This window comes from Peromyscus leucopus, chromosome 15 (genome assembly GCF_004664715.2).
Source record: "Peromyscus leucopus breed LL Stock chromosome 15, UCI_PerLeu_2.1, whole genome shotgun sequence".
NCBI classification, from domain to species: Eukaryota; Metazoa; Chordata; class Mammalia; order Rodentia; family Cricetidae; genus Peromyscus; species Peromyscus leucopus.
Window position 1 is genome coordinate 56,530,846 of NC_051076.1, and position 12,762 is coordinate 56,543,607.

Below are 12,762 nucleotides of genomic sequence, written 5' to 3' on the forward strand. Positions count from 1 at the left end.
GTGCTTAGCCTCCTGACCATGGTCTTTACAGCATGACGGGTGGTCCACACAGACTTTAGTCTTCTGTCAGCCTCTCCTTCACCTTCCCAGGACAGTAGTGATATGCAAAGAATTTAGGGAACTGAATTGGTGTCGGGGGAGGGAGGGAGCTTGCTTGCTGTTGAAACCAGAACTATGCAGATGGCAAGCAGAATCTTGCTAAGTTGCCCAGACTGACCATGAACTTCCTGTGTAGCTTAGACTAGCCTTGGAATTGGAATTCTGCCTCCGTTTCCCCAAATAGCTAGGATTACATGAATATGCCACCATGCCCAGTTAGAACGAAGTTATTATCTTTACAAAACCCATGTGAAAGTCTTTTGTTCTCTTCTCAAATGCTTCAAGTCCCAAGTCAAAATTCAATAGCCCAAGGCACACAGAGAAGGCAGGATGTGAACTGAGAGCTAGCCACCTCATGCTTGACTACCAGCCTGCAGCAGTACGCTGGAAAAGCATCAGTTCGTCCTGCGTGGTTTCCATCTACAAGATGTGAGGCACGACCCTTCAGCAGCGTGTTACCGAGTCCCTTTCTTTCTTTTTCTTTTCTTTCTCTCTCTCTCTCTCTCTCTTTCTCTTTCCTTCCTTCCTTCTTTTTCTTTCCTTCCTTCCTTCCTTCCTTCCTTTCTTTCCTTCTTCTTTCTTTCTTTTTTCAAGACAGGGTTTCTCTGTGTAGCTTTGGAGCCTGTCCTGGATCTCACTTTGTAAGCCAGGCTGGATTCGAACTCACAAAGATTCACCTGGCTCTGCCTCCCGAGTGCTGGGATTAAAGGCGTGCAGCACCACCGCTATGTTTTAGGTTCTTATCACTCAGTCCAGGGCCTGTTACTGAGTTTCTTACAACAAAATCCTTCATGGTCCTCTTTAGAGTGAGCTATCCTTGAATGTTTCAGCAAACGGCCTAGGACTGAATGACATTTCACAAACCCAGTACTTCATTTTACATAACAGCTTATCTCAAGTGATCCCTGGGCCCTCACAAACACCTGTGTCAAAGTTGAGACTGGCTTTGTCACATGGTTGACAACAGGGCAGGGCCAGGACCAGGTCTTCTGAAACTCCTCCTTTCTGAGGTGACAGACAGGGGTGACACCAGCCTCCTGCTGTGACACAGCATGGATCTGTGTAGGGCTTTTCTCAAAATGTTGAAGTCATTCCTCACGCAGCTAATCACAAGGACATGGCGAGTCCAGGCTGTGGGAGAGCATCTCAGACCACTGGAAAAGCCTGCCTCTTCAGAGCATCCCTTCATGAGAAGTAACGTGAGGGACTAGCTAAGAGACCCAAGACACACACATGGAATGCGGCACACGAATCTTTGGTACTGGATTAAATTACACTAGAGAGCTTTAATGGTTTTGAAAATGAAAACTGAACAGAAGCCAGATGTAGGACTGGCAACTGTTGGTTTTCTTGGGTGTGATAAAGGCACTTGGCCATGCAGCAGAAAGCTCAGCTGGCCAAGGGATTGCTGCCGCCCAAGCATGAGGCCGGGAGGACAGAAAAAGTTGGGTACGGAGATGCACACACACTCATAATCCCAGCACTGGGGAGGCAGGGACAGGTGGAACCCTATGACTCAGGGGCCAGCCAGTCTTGACTCACCTGCGAGCCCTGTGTCTCAGCAAAAGACCCTGTCTCCAAAATGAACCAAACCCAAACCCCAAAAACAAAGAAACAAAACCCCACAGTGGATGCCAACTGAGGAAAAACCAAGGTTGACCTCTGACCTCTATACCTTACACACACACACACACACACACACACACACACACACACACACACACACAGAGTCATGTTTCGGTCTAGTTTTCAAATGATTCCACAAAACCAATATACATTTAGGATTCTTATGAGGAAAGGGTAAGAACTGATGAATCTGGGCAGAGCATCTCCGGGTGGTGTGGTGGTTTGAAGGAGATGCCCCCATAAGCCTAGGGCATTTCAGTACTTGGTTCCGAGTTGGAGGCTGCTTGGGAAGGATAGGTGTGACCTGGATGGAGGAAGCACGGTACTGGGGTAGGCTTTACAGCTTCTCTCTCTCTCTCTCTCTCTCTTTTTTTTTTTTTCTCTCTCTTCTCTCTCTCTCTGCCTCCTTGAGATAGGAGCCCTCAGCTGCCAGCCAGCTACTTCTGCCATCACAGACTCCGTCCCCCTTGAACTGTAAACCCCAAATAAACTTTTTCTATAAGTTGCTGGTTTTTTTGTGGTGTTTTATCACAGCAACAGGAACGTAACTAACACAGGTGGTCACTAAACCTTGTCAAGTTAGAAGTAAACACTAGTCATCATCCTCTAGTCATGAGCTGAACTGAATTAGCATCCCTGGGCTGGGGTTCTGTCATGTGATTCTGGCAGAGCTACAGAAGAGGAGCGTGGCCTCAGGATTCTGCCACTCCTGCAGCTGGAGAAAAGTGAGGAGAAATGCTATCCTGCTTTCAGCTGGCGCCCAAGAGCCTTTTCCCCAAGGGTTCCATAAGCCAATTACCTCAGACTCTGTCTGAAATGACCCTGAAGGGCCTGAAGACCAGATTTCCCAAGGGGAGGTGAAGTCAACCGTCCTCCCTTGGGGATCCTGGTGGCTGTAAGAACCAGGACACTTGACCTTTCGAAGAGCACAAACCCCAGATATAGACAGTGCCAAAGGAGCAGCAAGACAAGGACTGTGTGCAGTGCCCAGGAGCCTGGCTCTGCCAGGACATTCGATTTGATTCTGAGCTCAGAGGATCACTGAGAGAGAACAGACAGGGAGGGCAGACACTAAGACGGTCTGTCAGCCGAGTCAGGCGTCACGGCTCACCTTTACAACATACAGGCATACAGGCTGACACAAAGCAGTCTGTCCAACGCATACGGAGGAAACTCAAGGAAAATGAAAAGCAGGCCACCTGCGGGACAGTTTCTACATGGGAGAGAGAAATCTTACATAAAATAACAAAGGGTTGGGTTGCCATACAGTTACTGTGAATTATTTTTATTGAACAAAAATAAAAAGCTTCCGCCTGAACTGCTAATAGTACATTCTGGTCCACACACTGTCTGGAGAGGTGGAGGGGAGGGGGTGGTACACACGCGGTGAAGCGTGGAAAGAAAAGCAAGCTGGGAAGACAGAACTTCCCTGGGAACAGAAGCAAAGCCTCCTGAGCACCCAGGATGAGAAAACCACAGGGATGGATACCACTCCCTGAGCATCCTCCAAGCCTCCGAGCCAACCTTCGGCTCGCTCGAGAGCCCCCTCTTACCACCCCACTAACAGAGGGACAGGACACTCACGCACGAGCGAGCTCGGCCTCCTGGGCAGGCAGCCTTCCAGGAGTAGGGGTTCCATTATAAGCTGCTAAGGCTGCCGTTACCCTCAATCTCCCTCAGCACAATGCGGATAGCAATGCTCACCAGCACGCCACCGACCACTCCAGCAGCGATCCCTATGCCCACGGCTGATGCCACCTTCTTTTGCCACTTTGGGAGGTGAGGCTTCGAGTGGTTGTCTAGATTAACCTCCCAGCCCTCATCTACTAACTTCTGGTCCTCGGTAAGGGACTGAAGGAAATTCAGGTTTACCAAGTTCGGAGGAAGGACCCTCAGCCCAAAATAGAGCCTCTTGACAAACTTCAAGTTCTTCAGCAGCTGCACATCACATCGGTATGTCCCAGAGTCATACTCATAGGCGGGTTTAAAGCGCAGAAAGTGAGAGTTGGCTCGGAAGGGTTTAAAAACCTCATCGTTAGTCGAGATGATGCCCCGAGCAAGCTTCCAGGTGAAGCGGAAAGCTTCCCGCCCCACCTCCAGGATGTCAGCGCTGAGACAGCTCAGCTCAAACTCCTCCCCGTGGACAATAGTGAAATGAAGCATCCCACAGATCCAGTTGGTCAGACACTCCAGACGCTGGGACTCGCATTTCCTCCTCACCCCATCAGGACCCACCTCACAGACGGTCTCTTCCTTGTAGCCAAGGCCACATGTAACGGTGCACGTTGTGGCATTGACAATGACTCTCCCCACAGCTTGCTGGATCCTCTCGGGGATGGCCAGTGTTTTAGGGGACGTCAACACCAAAGGCAGGCGGAGGATCGATGCCAGGCTCCCAAGGATAAAAACAGTGGTCCCAGTCTTCATGTCTCAGCAGGCGTTTTACCGGCAGGCACTCCAGACGGACAGATCCTCCAGCCCGGAAGAACCTTTAGCGTTGGGAGATTCTGATGCACAGCGGTCAGCAGAACAGACACACGCACACGTGTGCCCAGAAGTGCAGTCCTTGTTCTCAGTGAGGCCACAGGCAGGAAAAAAGACTTGGACTACTGATGTCGGACTAGGCTTGCCAGGGGCATCTTCACAGGGGCATTCTTGTCCCTTCTGCCTAATGAATTCAAACCCACAGGCTTGAGAACAAAAAAGGAAAAGACCTCAGAAGCTGAAGTCAATTTCTACATTACCCCAAATGCATGAGTTAACTCTTTCCCTCCCTCCAAACTACAGAAGAGTTTTAAAGTCCTATGCTAAATCTGACCAAATAGAAAAACCGTCTTAAGAAAGGGGTGAGGTGGGGCTGGGTTGGGATGTTAATTTGAATACCTTGAATTCTTTACTGTAAATGTTCCTAAACCACATCTATTAAAAAGATAACTCTGGACTGGAGTCACTTGACTCCCCAAATTTCTATTTTTCTTCCTTTGTAAGCCAAGATCTCCCTGTCCAGTTTCAGGAGGTCATTTTGAATACTGCACCTGAAAACACTTTTATCCAGTGTCAACTACCTTCATTTGTAAAGACTTTAAAGGAATGGAAAGCAGGTGTGGCGACAATACCTGGAGGCAGAGGCAGAGGCAGGACTGCGAGCAAGTTCAAGGCCAGCCTGGACTACAAGATAAGACCTGTCTCAAAAGAAAAGAAAAAGCTCAGTGGAGTGCTGGTATGATGCTTGTCTAGCATGCACGACGCTCCAGGTTGATTCCCAATACCACATAAACTGAGTGTGGCAACATACTCCTTATCTCAGCACTCATGACGATCAGAAGTTCCAGGTCATTCTCAGCTACACAGGGGTTAGAGATACTAAAAGGTCGGTGTATGAAAATTTGGTCCAACACACCCTTCCAAAGGAGCAAGTGAGGCTACAGCAGAGGCAGCTCCTGTCTTGTTCCAGGTTCTCTCTTTCCCAAGGGAAGCAGGATGGATGTTGCTGGGTGTGAGGATGAACAATGATGCTGTTTGATTCTAGGCTGCTCTATTTACCCTGCAGAACAAAGGAGTTTACTGTCTGTTTACATCAGTGAAGGTTGCTATGAAACAGCTGTGATGATAAAGATGGGTTCTTATGACAAGACAGAAGATCAGTAAGTAGCTCAACTTGGTGTTCATTAAAACCATACCACTAAAGCAGTGGTTCTCAATCTGTGGGTCACAACTCCTTGGGGGATCAAAAGACCCTTTCACAGGAGTCACATATCAGATATACTGAGTATCAGATATTTACATTACGATTCATAACAGGTAGCAAAATTAGTTATGAAGTAGCAATGAAAATAATTTATGACTGGGGTTGACCACAGCATGAGGAACTGTATTAAAGGGTCGCAACATTAGGAAGGTTGGGACCCACTGCACTAGAGTCTCTGAGACAAATTATTATTATGAGACAATGAATATTCAGTATGGATGTTACAGTTATTTAATCAGAGAAAATGACTAACAAGAAAGAATGTAACTACATTTAGACTAACAAAGATCCTTGGAAGGCTAGAACCTCTAGGATGCATTATTGTAACCTCCCAGAACGCCTAGCACTGTGGGCTCTTCAAAGCTTATACTGAGTTAAAGAATATGAAAAGAAATTCCTAGGTGACCTTTTTTTTTTTTTAAATTAACGCCAGCTTTTTGCTCAAATCATTTATTTCTGGCTTGTACAAAGGAAGAAACCCAAACTGCCTGACCGTTCTAGGTCCAGATGACCACAGAGAAAGCTCCCAACTCCACACCTATCTTCTACTGCGCAGGAACAAAGCGGCTGCTGAGGTCCCGAAGCAGGCAGTTTACAGACAAACGTCTACACTCGGGGTCTAATAAACATCCCATTTTATTTACAAAGCGTTAAAGCTTTAGCAAGAAGTCCGCACCCTGTACAAAACTACAGAACATTTTAAGGAACAGAGTGGAGAGTCAGGGAAGGCAACAGAAAGAAGAGAAGAATATACATATATCACACAGATCAAAAAAGCCCAGCTCAAAGTGGACGGGAGGTTCCAGAAGCTGACGAAAAATTCCAAAAGCATAAATAATTATTAGGAGCTGCTGCCAGAGACTGCCTGGCAGGGTCTGAGTGATTTCTCAGTAGCCAGTTAATGGAAATGGACACAGCACTAGCAGCCGATGGAGGAAATCAAGCACTTCGCACAGGGAAGGCAGAAAGCCTGGGTCCGTTGCACACTACCCGCGGGGTGCTGTCCAGAGACAGGACATGGATACAATACCTATAAATAAGACCATGTCCCGTGAGCCACTCACCACTCACAGCCACTGGTCTCACTCACACCTGAGGCAGCACCGCACTGACTCTGGAGACTCCCTGCAGGGTGGGTCCACTGTCACTTCTACCCCCAATATAAAGGAGTCAACAGGCTGGGCTACCTGAAGGAGCCTCCACCAGCTGATAGAGATTCACAGTTAGCATAGCATTTAACCCCCCCTTCAATGCCGAAAGTATGACCCAGGGCAAGCCAAACGCTATTGCCAGAGACGATACGAACTAACTAACGTTTTCCACACTTGGCTTTCTGACTTTGGATTTTCAGAAAATTTCAAACACTTATTGTACATACCATCCAATTTGCTATTTTTATTAAAAGAACAGCAAATGCAGAGAGAGCCAGGGTGAGGAGGAGAAGGGTAAAAAAGCTAAGCAACCTTTCACAGAAAGGAAGTGTGTGAAAACACAGGGCTGGCTCAGGAAGAGAGACAACTATGGCTGGTGCGGACAGGTTCTCCACAGGCAACGACTGAACGAGTGAACCTCATCTTTGATTTGAAGCGAGCTGCTGCGGCTTTGATTTTGGGGGTTTCACATCAGTCCTCGAATAGGTGCCCCACCCCCATGATACAGAAGCTTGTGGAGAAACACACCTTGCTTTGTTTCTAACTCTGGAAGTCAACACGGATAAAGTAATACACAAACTACTGATGATCCTTAGCTGGAGATGGGTAAAACTAATCATATCCAAAAACCATGATTATCAAACAGATCTGATACTGGAAAACATGCAATGCAAGGGAAACCCCAGCTTCTCTAGAGCCCAGCCTCCCGAGACAGAATGACAAGGGCCTTCTAGATTTCTTCCTTTTCTGCCAATTTGAAATCTTTCAAGCACTCGCTTCTCTGTCCAACCTTTATACACAATATAGAAATACAGGAAGCATCTGAGAAGGGGAGTTATGAATGAAAGAAACAGAAAATGCACCGGGTTTCCTAGGATACTGGTATCGAAATTTCAGAAAAGAACAAGTCACAAGGACATGCATTGAGGATGAAGGCAGCAGGAGATGGGAATGACATGTCCAAAGGATGTGACTTCAACAGTCAGGTGAACAAAACACGGGCATTTTTCACCAGCAACACAACCAAGTGTGAAGCTGAAGTGAGTCAGATCTCCCGACGTCTTCACGCATCCTCATTCCTGAGAGCCTATTTGGACTTATGCTTGAAAGGGAAGGCAGGGACCTGTGCTCTTCTTCCATAATTCACTTCTTCATTCAAACATAAAATCCTCCTTCCACCTCCTGGGTGGGAGGCAGAGGCCTTTGTTTTCCATCAAGCCAATCTCAAATGACTGGCCGCACTGTCCAAAGGCTACCTGACGACAGCATGAAAAAACGATGAGCTTCACCGTCTTCATAGCAGTTCTGAGATCGCTCCTCCTGCTAAAGAGAGAGACACGGAAGATTTCCTTTAGTATCACAGGCACACATGGGCCAAGAATGTCCCCCTATGAAGTGCATAACCCAGCTCCCAGTCACTCTTCACGGAAGCAACCGTCAATCTAAGGCCAAATCCCCAACCAACACTGTTTCAGTACTGTCCCAATGTGTGTGTAGGGAATGTAAATGGATGAGCCTCTACCTAACCTAGGCAGATAACCAGGTTCTCGGGCAGTCACAACAGACAAAATAAACTCCAGGGTACCAACCCTTTCAATCTTTCATATATTAGACTAATCAGTCACTAAAAAATAACAGTGAACAAGACATCCCTGTCCAAGCTCCACTGTTCCTTAAGTGACATTTTTATCTGCTTGGAACCCCAGATAGCATGTGCTGTTGATGAAAGCTACTATCTGTGTGTCTATGCACCGAGAACCGGTAAGTGACTAAAATCCTAAATAGTAAGATCAAATAAGCACTTCCCTGATGATTCCATAGAAGCTGTTCACTTCTGAGGGACATCTTTAAATGGGCTGCTGTGAAATATTTACTAGGAAGTACGAACAGAGAACAAAGTGAAGAAAAGCCTCCTGGGTGTAATTTGAATGAGGGACTACACGATGCTTGGAGTTTAAAATGGTGAGAATTAATCACATAAGTACTGAAAGAAAAGTATTCATTCACAAAGTTGCTCTGAATGCTATTTTTAAAATGAAGTTCTAATAAAAATGAAAACTTGACAATAAAAACACTCACATTTGCTGAGAACAGACTGAGATAAGGACAAGATACAAGCTCTACTACTGAATGCTATATAATTTCAAATGCTAAAGCTGAATGCTGTATCATTTCAAACGCTATAGCTGAATGTTATATAATTTCAAGATATGCTTGCATTTCACAAACATACTCTTCAAATCTCCTTCAGTATAAAATATAAAGAATTTCTGAGTGGATTTAAAACTTAAGAGAATACAGTCTACTAGACTCAGCTCACTTACTTCCTGTTGGTTTCACTGACTGCTTCCATAGAAACCCTGACCAACTGAGTGTTCAGTTTACAAAAACACAGCACCACCATTTTAACCATTAATCATGGTGGAAAAAGGTGGTTTGATCACAAATTGACACTCAAGACAATGAATGAGCACCTTCTACTGTACAAAATAGTTCACGTTTCCACACCACCCCCATTCTTATGAAAGGTGTGCGTGCATATTTACACATAGAGGCTTACTGAGGCATTAGGCAACAAACTAAAATCAAAGCAAGCAATACTATGAGCAAGGTAACATACGGGAAACCAGCTCTGCAAAGCCTGCAGCATCTGGCCCATGGAAACAATATTTAGCTGCATCATACAGGAAATCTCCAGCAGTACAATATTAAGAAAAATCCAGCTTAAGATGAACAGCTATTTTTGGTCTCTCTCAGGAGGAGCCTAATTCAGGATGGCCAAAGAGAACATTCTGACATGATTTTCAATCCTTCATTGGTCAGCTAAGTGGATCACACAGAATGAGACAGAATATCCAGCTAAGCATCAAATCAGTAGAATCCCTGTTAGCCTTTGAGTGACTATTTCTACAAAGGAGGAGAAGAGAAGGAGGAAGAGGACAAACGTACAGTTCACTCACTATTGGGCATTTAAAACCAAGGTTGTTGTAAGTAGTTAGAGGGGCAGAGCTCCAGGAGGCAATGAGTAATTGTAGAGTGGTCCAAGGTAAGGCAATCTGCATGGTGCCCAATTCCCTAAGAGCAGCTCTTCTGCCTACTCTGGCCTCCGCCATGTTCAACCTACATATCCAGGTGTACATCAGCCAGTGGTGTCTAGCAGGGGCAGGGGGATTATATATGTGACAAACCAGTCCTTGGTGGCATTTTGCTGAGGTTTGCTGCTGGGGAGCCTTAGGTCTTGGCTTGTGTTTTCATCTCCAGCTCAGAAATAGAGTTAAGGGAACAGAAACAGGTATTAGACAAACGGCACCAGCACGCCTGTCCCTGGAGAGTCCTCAACTCTGGGTTACCCTTACCAGGCTTCCCTCCACACAAGAATCCTCGGGTGCGGTCCTCCTATGCTAGTCAATACTAATGAGCTGTGCAAGGTCAAAGAATTTTCAGTAGCCCCAGATCCCAGATTAACAGCGGTCTATTTGCCTTCCCATTTCCCCCGAAATCCTAATCTCCTGTTTGGAACATACAACAGTTAAAAGCAGCTTTTTGTCAGAGTAATCAAGGTTTACAAGATGCATTCTGTGGTGACTGGTCAGTTGCCCACATTCATACACAGCTATCATTCATCCAGCTTGAGCGTTCCCCAGCTTACCCTACAATTCTGCCTACAAAGATGTGACATTAATGCTAAAGTTACCCAGTGAAGGGGTCCACAGGGATGAACCTCTAACACGGTCTTCGGAGTGGACTGGTGTGTTTCTGCAATGCCAAGAGCAGATCCCGGGGCCTTGTACATGCTAGGCAGATGCTAACATGGACCTGCACCCCCAAACCCTGGGCTAATTTTCAAAGAGATCTCTGCTATAAGCATTCCAAATGAGTTTTATTTCTTAATAGCTGGTGGAAAACAATGGCTACATTCTATCTTTTATTGAAAATCTCTGAAGTATCAAATAACGTGAGTTATTCATGAAAATATCAGTTTTCCTAAGAGGCCCCTGGAGGGCCACAAACAAATCAACAGCAGGTCCAGCTTCTGCTTGCTCAAGACCCTCCAAAAACCACTGTGTTATTGAATGAAGCCCTTACTTCAACCAAAGAACCCCACATAGAAGTTATGATAGTTTATCCTGAAAGTTGATATTCTGGAATTATCTGGGACATCCAGTGTCACCACTCACAAATCTGCAGCCTCACAAAGTTCTAAACTACTGAACCATCAGTAAAGCCACAGGCAACCCTCTGAAGGCTTTAGAACCATGCCTCAAGATCCCTGCTGAGGTTTTGCTAATGATCCTGCTCCTTAGCACTGTGGTATTTCATCTGTTCTGGAGATTTCCATTCAGGAAAAGATCAATGAACCAAGGCCAGAGAAGAAAGGAGAACACAGGAAGAAGGACACAGAGCTGCATGGAGAAGCACAGGCTGCATGCAATCCTGAGGAGCTGCGGGACTGCGGGACTGGAGCTGCTCTGCCCCTAAGAAAATGGATCCTTTCTCTCATCCCACCACGGGCAAGTTCTCTAGTCCTCCTTAAGGATAAAGCTGTTCAAATAGTTGCCTCCCTTTAAGGCTGACCCACTTCAGTACTCAACAAAAGTAATTAGAAAACAAAAGGCCAGCAGGAAGTACCCTGCTACTAAAGACACTGTTCAGTACTTCTGTCAACCTTGAGGCCAAACCAAGTGACAATGGGTCCTTTTCAAAAGGACCCTAGACACAGGTACCTGCTCTTAATAGAACAGGTTGAAAAGCTAGCCTGCATAAATAACCAATATGCATTTCACATACAGTTCAGGATTTTACTGAAATTCTTTTTTTGCTACTAAGATAATAACACTAATGAATTTGAGGAATAAAAAGTTCATTCTCGAGGACTGAGTAAACGTTCCAACATTTTGATCTTGGTTCTCATTTAGACATTGAGTTACTGTGGCTACTAGTGAACATATTGATTAAAACTGAATTTTAAGTCTTTCTATTATTGAGAAAGACAATTTTAAAATTCTATAGTGGTTTATTTACCATTTACTATATATACTTCCTATTGAAAAGCACAAGATGTATTTTAACTAGTAGTGTTTGTTTTTCTGGCGATGCAGCTCAAACACAGGGCCTTGCACCAGCCAGGCAAGTGCCGCTCCACCGAGCCACACCCTAGGGCTCCCAAGTACTTACAGGACAAAAGCCAGGCATGGTGGCGCACACCTTTAATCCCAGCACTCTGGAGGTAGAGGCAGGCGGATCTCTGTGAGTTCAAGGCCAGCCTGGTCTACGCAGAAGCATAGAGATTATGTCCTAAAGTGTTTTAATTAATTTTATATGTCTGGCCACATTTTAAATCATGCTAAAAGCAACTGGACTTTTTTGTGGCAGGAAAATCTACTCCAATTTCAAATTGGGTTTCTTCTGAACTGACAGAGCGTATGCACATAGGCTACAGAGAGGCCATCTTATTTGTTGGTAGTCAACTAACTGCTCAGCTAGAGTCAATTACTGACCACTTCCTTTATCCACATGCAGCTCAGGACTCAGTATGGAGGTGGGAACTGCTTACTAGGTGCTGTAACCACTGCTGTGTGGGACTCTCCTACTCAGTGGTATCGGTGTTGCAGCATGAAAAAATCAAGTCTAGATCTAGCAAACTTAGGGGACTAATGACTCAGTCTGTTTTTCAATTTCGCTATAGAAAATAATTTCTATTTATAGGCAACAATTAACTAGCATAAGGTACAAACTGAACAAGGAATTTTGCTTTATATTCTACTATTTATCGTATGTGGATTAACACATTTAAATTAAATTTTAATTTAAAATTTAGAGGGGGAAAAAACTAAATATAACCACTGACATTTTATCTATTCTGTGTCAATTAGCCACACACAAAAAAGAGAGTTTTATATTAACAAAAGCACATGCTTGTGTGTGTGTCGAACCTAATGGATAGATACAAACTTTCAAGTCCCAAGGACATTTGAGTGGAGATGAGCTCTAACTGGATCATTATTTTTCCTTTTTTTTTTTTTTTTGGACAGGTTTTTCAAGACAGGTTTCTCTGTTTAACAGCCCTAGCTGTCCTGGAACTCGCTCTGTAGACCAGGCTGGCCTAAAACTCACAGAGATCCAACTGCCTCTGCCTCC

At 45.2% G+C, this 12,762-nt stretch overlaps 2 protein-coding genes across 4 annotated transcripts in view; both read right to left on the reverse strand.

The window, feature by feature from the left end:
• Positions 1–2,994: 2,994 nt before the first annotated feature.
• Positions 2,995–5,482, reverse strand: Tmem81 (transmembrane protein 81). The gene is made up of 2 exons (XM_028876542.2): positions 5,126–5,482; positions 2,995–4,415 (listed from the first exon to the last, which is right to left on the reverse strand). Exon 2 carries the CDS (start codon positions 4,150–4,152, stop codon positions 3,364–3,366), a length of 789 nt encoding a protein of 262 aa, XP_028732375.1. The 5' UTR covers positions 4,153–4,415; positions 5,126–5,482; the 3' UTR covers positions 2,995–3,363.
• A 609-nt stretch (positions 5,483–6,091) lies between these two features.
• Rbbp5 (RB binding protein 5, histone lysine methyltransferase complex subunit) overlaps positions 6,092–12,762 on the reverse strand; it is a 29,524-nt gene continuing 22,853 nt past the window's right edge. For all 3 annotated transcript variants that reach the window (XM_028876539.2, XM_037211423.1, XM_028876540.2), the window contains one exon: positions 6,092–7,947. In XM_028876539.2, the coding sequence (XP_028732372.1) occupies positions 7,919–7,947 (29 nt within the window). In that variant the 3' untranslated portion in view covers positions 6,092–7,918. The remainder of the gene's footprint in view (positions 7,948–12,762) is intronic.

Bases quoted from the DNA above. Each gene is read 5' to 3' on its own strand.
- Tmem81 (XM_028876542.2), bottom strand. From the start codon at position 4,152: ATGAAGACTGGGACCACTGTTTTTATCCTTGGGAGCCTGGCATCGATC.